Source organism: Vigna unguiculata, chromosome 2 (genome assembly GCF_004118075.2).
Source record: "Vigna unguiculata cultivar IT97K-499-35 chromosome 2, ASM411807v1, whole genome shotgun sequence".
In the NCBI taxonomy this organism is placed as follows: Eukaryota; Viridiplantae; Streptophyta; class Magnoliopsida; order Fabales; family Fabaceae; genus Vigna; species Vigna unguiculata.
In genome coordinates this window covers 21,997,625-22,006,808 of record NC_040280.1, presented here as the reverse complement: position 1 = coordinate 22,006,808, position 9,184 = coordinate 21,997,625, and the positions used below count along the sequence as shown (strand labels likewise).

The 9,184-nt window shown below is 28.8% G+C and overlaps 1 protein-coding gene across 1 annotated transcript; it reads left to right on the top strand.

The window, feature by feature from the left end:
- The first annotated feature begins 8,479 nt into the window (after positions 1-8,479).
- LOC114174571 lies at positions 8,480-8,967 on the top strand. The gene is made up of 2 exons (XM_028059406.1): positions 8,480-8,665; positions 8,749-8,967. Exons 1-2 carry the CDS (start codon positions 8,480-8,482, stop codon positions 8,965-8,967), a joined length of 405 nt encoding a protein of 134 aa, XP_027915207.1.
- Positions 8,968-9,184: the final 217 nt, after the last annotated feature.

The following is a 9,184-nucleotide window of genomic DNA, read 5'->3' as shown; positions in this document are numbered from 1 at the left end:
AATAAAATTAGAAGAAAGAGAAATATAAGAAAAGCTAAAAAAAAGAAAAAACAAACAAAAGTGGCAGGGGTGGACAAAAAATCCAATTTTCTTAATATGATCCACTTTTGCTCCGATCCAATCCATTTAAGATCCATTTTACTAAAAATTCAATCTATTTTATTGGATTTGTATTTCAATCTGATATACATTTTATATATTTTATGGATTGAATATCCATTCTCTAAATCTAAATATTCAAAATGGATAATCCAAAATATCCAATTCAAATTTTTACTTTATATCTGTAGTTCTGTTTGGCTAAAGGTCAGGATGAACTAGCCCAATTTGGCCATATTTGACTAAGTCGGCGTGACCCTATACGAAATTTGGTCATATTCGGTTAAATTCAGTCAAATCGACTCCAGTCGAAATTTGGCCCAGCCGATCTTGGACCAAATTTGGAAGTATTTGGCCAAGTTGACCTCGACCCAAATTTGACCACATTGGGCTTAGTCAGCCCCTGATGAAATTTGACCGTATTCGATCGAGATGACCGCAACCAAAATTTGGCCGTATTTAGCCTAGTGGGTCTCAGTCAAAATTTGATCAAATTCAGTTGAGTTGGCCCCAGTTGAGATTTGGCAGAGTCAACCCTAATCCAAATTTGGCCATATTCGACCAAGTTGGTCGCGGACAAAATTTTGTCGTTTTGGCAATATTTAGAAATTTGGCCAAATTCAATTGAGTCAGCCCTATTGAAATTCGATCGATTTGGTCCTAACAAAAAATGTCATATTCGGCCGAGTCAACCCCAGACGAAATTTAGTTGTTTTGGCCCTTACCCAAATTTAGTCGTATTCAACCAATTCAACATTGACCCAAATTTGGCCGTATTCAACCAAGTTTTCCCCGACCGACGAATTCAATAAATTCAACCTCAAATGAAATTTGACCGATCAGGCCCTAGTCCAAATATGTCCATATTTAATCAAATTGACTCTAGTAACAATTTGGTTGTATTAGGTCCTAATCCAAATTTGATCTTAGTCGTCCTTGACTGAAATTATATTCTATGCGGCGAAATTTTACCAAGGCGGTCATGATCGGTAGACACCGGTGAAAAAAAACGCATTCAACTAGCTGAATGATGTAAACAAGGTATCGTGCATGTTAGGAGACTTTAATACTTTTAAAAATCAGATGTAAACAAGGTTTCGTGCATGTTTTTTTAGAACAAATTTACAGAAAAATCTAACATAAGATGAAAGGTGTTTTATATTTCTTTTAACTAATTTAGTTCAAAACAAAATATTTTTAAGAAATGTTAATAATATAAACAATGATTCTTAAATATAAAAAAAAAATGTCACATTTATTAATTTTGGGCCATCTTTCTAGTCAAGGAGATGACCTAAGGGGAAAACCTGTTCCGTCTTAGTTTCCGATATAGCATTGGTGAAAAAGTTTGTACACGTTTAATTATTCTGAATAGGTTGTCCAAATTCATAATTTTAAAAACTATACTTTGTATTTATAAAATGTAAAAAAACTCAATTAATAAAGTACTTGTGTCTTCTTATCATTTCATAAAAAAAATACATTATCTCTTATCTAGATCAATTATCATTATAGTTTTTTCTAATGATTAAGACAATATAATAAATTATTTGTTGTTGACTGTGACATAGCCAATGATTTTTAGGTCATCTTCTTCTCAGATACAGCTTTAAAGTATATAATAAATCTGCTTATCATGTTTGATGTCGGTTTTCAAACTGAAATTGAAATTGAAAAAGTTTTGCTGGTTTGCATGTGGAATTGTGAAGATATGAGCTGATATATAACGTAATATATAAATTTTATGCTAACTAATTATTCAGTACCATGTTTCTTGACAGAATAAGGACAGAACTCACACCTCAGTATGACAGAACAAGGGTCACCACCACTCAGATCCAAACATGCAACTCAAACACAATTTTCTTTAATTTTTTAAGTTATCTTTAGTTTTTTTAAATTAAAAATTTATGTTTAATATTAAAAATGTATATTTTAAATTATATATATATATATATATATATATATATTATAAATTTATTTTATATCTAATTAATATAAGCTCATGGTTATATTTTGTTAGATAACGTATATCTTCGATACAAAAGCTATTTACGTAAACTTTTAACTTTTACAGAAATTAATTTTGGATCATATAAAGTTAATTTATTTCTTTACCTGTTTAAGTGCTTATTAAAAAACTATTTTTATCAAAATTTTAGTTAACACACAGTCACTTTTAGTTTTATTTTTTATAAAGATGACGTGACATTTGTACATATATATTATTTAACTTTCCAATTTAATATTTATAAGGATAATTTTATGCTTTGATATTCCTCAATATTTTCTTTCTCCCTGGGTCTAAGTTTTGTTTTTCTTTTACATCAACACTTCCCTATTTACCTATACATTAACTGATCCTCGTTAATCCTACATGGCACAGTTTTTAAGTTTGTAAAATTTAATTTTATATGATTACTTTAGTCAATTTCGTTGTGTGAGATGTTTAGTCAATTTCATATTAAAACGTTTTAATAATTAAATTTTAACGCATAACATATTAAGTTTATTTCACTTTAAATATTTTGTTTAAATAATTTTTTTTATTAATTTCTTTTAGATAAAATATTTAAAACAGCCATATCCATACCAATAAAGAAAATCCTAGTCAATATTAGTCAAAAAGTACCCCTCTCATTGTTGGCTAGAAAAATATCAACTAACATTTAATCCAAACTTATGTTATTCATAGCTCTAATTGATTGACTGAAAATAATTTCAGTTGACATAAATTTAAAAGAAAAAAAAAAGGTGTACATGAGTTGAAAAACACCAACTATAATGATAAAAAAATCTAACAAAGTTAACTGGAAAATAACTGAAATAAAAAATAGTTCGATAATATCAGTTGAAAAATAAATACAATTGATTTTAATCTCAATGAAACCTTCATCAATATATATATATATATATATATATATATATATATATATAAACAATGTCAAAATGACACTCAAAACCTTAACCAATCCAACAATGTGTTGTTTTAGTCAAGTTAGCAATGTTCTAAGCAAAATAAAATACACGAGTTTAATAATATTAATCCAATTACTCATATAAATTTATAAAATTTTAATTTCCTCTGAATACATTTTATTATAAAGTATTATAAATTCTCTCTAAAAAGTATATTACCTCCTACTATTTTAAATTTATTCAAATTTAAAATTAATTTTACTTCAACTAAGTTAAAATAAGATTATTAGGTTAACTGTTTTTTTTTTTTAAATATCTTCTTAGATCAAGGAAATAATAAGTTTTTTTTATAAATTATTAAATAATAGGATACTTTTGAAAATACTAAGAAAAAAAACCAATATAAAAATTTCACATGATGATTATTAGAAAGAAAAGAGATACAGTCCTACGTTAATTATATAGTGAGGATTTTAACTGATTTTTGGACCACTCTTGTTGAATTTATTAAAAAGCACCCAAAAGTATCACTCTCATGTCGAAAACAAACTTAGCTGTAGCCTCACCTCTTTGCATGACTAGTTAAGCATCCCAAATCAACCCCACCTTCTCATATTTTGTATCTTTCCTCCAATGTTCTTATCATTTGGTATATTTTTTCTTTCTTTTTTATTGAAGTAGTGTAATTTTTGTTAAATTTATTAAAATTAATACCTTTTAAGAAAATTACATATATAGGTAAGCGATACTAAGAACATGTTATTATCATTTGGTATATATTTTTCTTTATTTTTTTTAAGTAGTATAACTTTTCTTAAATTTATTAAAATGAATATTTTTTGTTTAAAAATTACATATATAGGTAAGCGATACTAAGAAAATAGGACTTTATTATAAAGTAATTGTGTTAAAGTAACATGACATGCTAAAAAAACAATTTATTTATAAAGAAGTTATATTACAATAATAACATGACTTTAGTTCAAAATATTTTAAACTATATTACTCTTACACAATTTCTACTATAACTAAATTAAAATCGTATTACCTTAATCTTATTTCAGTTTAAAATATATTGAAATAAAATTGTGTTATCTTATAAAATTTCGATTTAAAATGTATTGAATTAAAGTTGTTTCAATTCATGTTATCCAGACATGACTTTATCACAATAAAATAGTGTCAAATCACAATAAAGTCATGTCAACGTGGAAATAATTATATATATCCATCATTTTTTATCCATTTTGATAAATATAAAAAAAAGTTTAGTAAAAAAAAAATTCACTGTATCAAACTTTTAAACTCAGCAAGGAATAACAAAAAGAAACAAACACAACAAATGAATAAAGGAAGCAAAATGATGATCAGTTTTCACAAATCATTAGGATATCTGAAATTCTTACTTTAGCATTCAAATTAAAATCATGAAAAAATTGAATCCCATGTCACGGTACATATTCCACAATTGTGTGTAGCTTTTCCAGCAGTACAATTTTGCTTGGGTTGAAAAAGGACACATTGTCCAAATTTATTAGGCACATGCTCATTGCGAGGTGGCACAACGGGACTTGAAGAATGAAGGGAATGTTTCCAGGGAAATGCTCCCTCTCTGTGCACCAAACTTCTCTCCCCAATTAATAATGTACATTGCGGTGTTAAATTTTCTTCTTCCCCAAGCAGAGGGTGCATGTGGAGTGTCGCTTCAATGGGAAAACACAACACACATGGTTCATGAAGCTAGTGCAGTGAAATGCATACCAAGTGTTTGATAGTTTTGGTCCACTTTTTCGGCCTTCCCCATGTGAAATCCTCAATGCCTTTTCTCTATCTAAGGACAAGTTCAATACATGGGGTCTTGCCTCTCAGTCAAACAACATTGACTTGGGCCAATACAATGATCCTCATTAACACACTCATCAAAACCCTACATCTTACATCATACTTACTGTTTCTCCACCTCCTCTTGTTGCCCACATCTTTATCATCTCTTCAAATTCACACATTGCTAGGGATTGATGGAGAAAAACAATGTTCCTGCTTCCAAGTAAGACTTTTCCCATTCTTATTCTTTAATCAATTACTCAACCCACTATTCACACATCATTCTTTAAATGACTTCTTAGTTAAGTTTTTCACCCCCATTAAGCTAGTCGCATAATCCAAGGGCTTTCACTGTTGGTGGAGTGAAAAACCAAGAAATATACTATTATTAATGCCATGCTACAATGTAATGTAAGTGCTTATTATGACAAAAAATTAAGTGAGGGTATCTTGAAGGGAATAATAGCTTTAGTTTAATAATTAAAAGGGTTTCTTAAAGTTGTTCCAAGTGTCTCCTGTCCAAAGAGAATTCTTGACCTAGTACAACTATTCCTGTACTTTTTTTTTATTTAAACTTGTGGCAGGGCACATTAGTTAGATTTTGTTCTTCTGAACTTTCATTATGTTGCCCCTTGAATCTCTATGCAAAAGTAAGTTCTTTTTCTACGCAATGAAATTAGAAAAGGACGACTTGATTCCAACACTATGCTACAGCTGAATGCTGCATTATATTGATTTTTATACACAGTAAACTTTCATACCCATGATAATTTTCTACCAATAGTGACTACAACAGTACCATAGTTTTTTCAACTTAATATTCCAAAACCGAATCAAAGACACAAAGAACATGCTGAACACTTATAAATCTGAATACCTTAATGTTTTGCTGTTTTAAATTGACAGAGATCTTCAGAAAATTTACAACACCATTGATGATAATAAAGAACTAGAGAGATGCCAGATTCTTCTATGTATGATTGCTCTAATTATCCGAACAGAGTGGTCACAATGTGATAACTACAGCACAAAACCAAGAACTGGCAAGTCTTGGTCAGGAAAATGAAATGCAAATGGGGTCACATGCATTCATCAACTTATTCCTTGTCCCTTTCTTATTCCATGAATTATAGGGTATATCATATATACCCTTCTATGTATAATAATGTGACACTCTTTGAAGGTTCTAGCAGATACCAAAACCAATCCATTTATCTTTGCTCACCCTTCATGCTTTGAATCATTGCTGCCTCTTAACTTAAATCACGGAGTAGCAGATGGATAAATCTCTTTAGTCTTTTCCTCACCAAGTAGCTAGGATGGTAGTTACAATCATAACACTTTTTAGCCTTTCTCACATTTTTTTCTTCTCTTTCCCTCTTAATTTCACCTTTCATGACAGTGCCACAATTTCTGGGTAGTTAAATTGTTCACCAGAAGAATCAAAATTATTTGGTTGGTCCTTTGCTTTTTCTATAGAAAGACAGAAAAATATTCATCTCTAATTGTGGTGCAGAATCAAATTTATATACCAATCCAAATGTCTTTCTTTTACAAAAAAAACAAACAAATAAATGGCTACTATTCAGTGGTTAGATATCCACATTCAAGGCTCACGTGACACCTATTCAAGTTGAATAATGTGTGATAAATAACAAAGATATATATATATATATATATATATATATATATATATATATATATATATATATATATATATATATATATATATATATATATATTTCCTCTTTACCTCAATCACATGCTCCACATTTGGTTCTCCTAAAACTAGATTTGCAAGATACTTTCCTCATCATAATTATTATTATTGAAAGAGGATATTTTTCTTTTATGTTTTGTTTTTCAGTGAACTAATTCAACTTTCACATGAAGCAACAGATGAGTTGTGCTACATGTGGGTTCATCATGTGCTGCTATTCTCCAGTACATGCTGACCAACATGAATGTTTCATTATAAAATGAATTATAAGGTACATTATCAACTCCTCTTAATGTTGGAAAATTAGCTATCAAAATTAAGATTAAACACGCTAATTAATCATTCTGTTTCTATTTTATTACTGCTGCTGCTTCGTGCATGTAAGTACAAGATTGGGAAGCAGAATCGAGGATGACACGTAGGTATATACAAAACTTGGAGATAAACACAAGAAAATTAACATTTTATTAGGTTGGCGCATTTGGACGCATCCCTATTTTCCATAAAGAAATTAATTTTTTTTAACACTACAATGAAATAATATGATAATAACTTTTGTAAAACTGACATAATTTGGATAACTCTACTAAAATTATAGTTAAATATTAAGCATGAATAGTTTTTTTTTTTTTAAGAAAATAGAACTTTGATTTAGTACCTTATGAAGAAGTAACTTCTCAAGTGAGATAAACAAAAAAATAACTTTCCCATATAAATTTCATTTTATAATATTCGCTAGTAAATTATGTACAATAGATTATATTAATATTAATGAATGTTTGCTAGCATTACTGAACAATATTAATTAGTGTTTATAAGGTTAGGATTTCTTCTCTACAAATAAAGAAAGTAATAAAAAGCATTCTTCAATAATTACAATTATTTGAAAATATTTAATATCAATTTTGATAACTAAAAATATTTACATCTTGAATCAGTATTTGAAAAGACAATAAATATTTTAAAATATGTTACAAATATTTGCAATAAAATAATTTATCAATTTCTATATTGCATGGAACTATTTTTGAGATTCTTTTTGTAAGCATATAACTATTTTTGTTAAGTTTAATTATAAAAGGTTCTGATGTCACAAGCATAATAAGTTCATTCTTTTAAATTTAAAATATTCTTTCTATATTTAATTTTAAAAATTGATTACTTCAAAAAATACTTTAATCTCTTTAATCAAAATAAAATAAAAATTTATAATGGAAAATTTATTTTAATCTTACATTCTTACTATTGAACATCTTGTCACAAATTAAGATAAAAAAAAAATATTTTAAAAAACATTATAAATTCATGAAATGAAAAACATATTTAAATACATAGGGCAAACAAATGATGACATATTTTTTTATCAACGCCTTATTACTAATTTTAATCAAATATAAATCTTGATAAACATAATTTTTAAAATAAACATTAAAAAAGAAACATACTTAGAATTTGAGATCCGAAGAGTGTGAAAATATCTTTCATCAATAAATTTAAAATTAAATATTATTAATAGTACATTAAATTCTTAATTTATAAGGCAAATAAAATTTGGATTTAAACATGTTTTTATATTTTTAAATATGGTTTGATATGCTTTCAAAACATGTCTAATTATAGTTGTTTAAAGGCTTAAATGGTCTTTTGGTCCTAGTTTAGGACCACTTTTTTCACTTTGGTCCTACCTTTGAAAATGTTTTCAGTTTGGTCCTACTTTTCGTAATTTTTTTTCAATCAAATCCTTTTCGTTAACTCCGTCAAAATCGTTAACGGAACAGTGCCAGCGTGTTTTTTTCATTGTGACGTGGATACTGTTCAGTGAGTTGGACGTTTGCACTGTCATTGCCCAGATTTTAAATTGAATTTTAGGGTTTATGTGTTCATTGTAGTTTAGGGTTCCATTTCAGCTGAAAACCAATGTCTCGTGGGGCATCTTCGTCTTCTTGCAACAGCTGGGTCCATCGGAGTTGCAATTCCTGCCATGGTGGTTCTAGGGTTTCAGGGTCACCCCCAATTTGCGATTGCGGAGACATTGCAGTGGTGCGCACAGCTAGAACTACAAAGAATTTGGGTAAACAATTTTGGGGCTGTGCGAACTTTAAGGTTTGTTTTCCACTGTTCGGGTTTGGGTGTTTGTATCACTTTCAGTCTTTCACTTTCATGTTCATGGTTTTTTTTTGTTGCAGAGATGTGGTGAAGATGTGTTGGGATGCAACTTTTTCAAGTGGTGTTACGAAGATGGTGCTGATGAGCGAGATGCCATTATCGCTAGGCAAAGGCAGAAGATTGCTTATATTGAAAATGCATTGACTGTTTGGAGAAAACGGATGCAACTGTCATTAGCTGTGATAGGTGTTCTTATTGTAATGATTGTAGTTAGTTTTATGGGTTGTAATTGTCGTTGACTATGTTGAATAATTACTTCAATGAATGAATGATATTCCTTTATCTCTAATTACATATTCTGAGCTGTTGAAAATAGTTTAATTTCAATGAACTGAGGAACGAACAATTCTGAAAAGTTGACAAAATTCTGAAAAGTGCAAATCATAATGCATTACTAATTAAGGCTTTTAAGCATTCCATCAAAATATCAGTGATCAAAATCCAGAAATTGTTAAA

What these genes read in the sequence shown, in the direction of transcription:
- LOC114174571 (XM_028059406.1), top strand. Translation starts at nt 8,480, where the DNA reads ATGTCTCGTGGGGCATCTTCGTCTTCTTGCAACAGCTGGGTCCATCGG. An exon ending in GGGGCTGTGCGAACTTTAAG is followed by an intron (nt 8,666 to 8,748) that starts GTTTGTTTTCCA and finishes TTTTTGTTGCAG; the next exon opens with AGATGTGGTGAAGATGTGTT.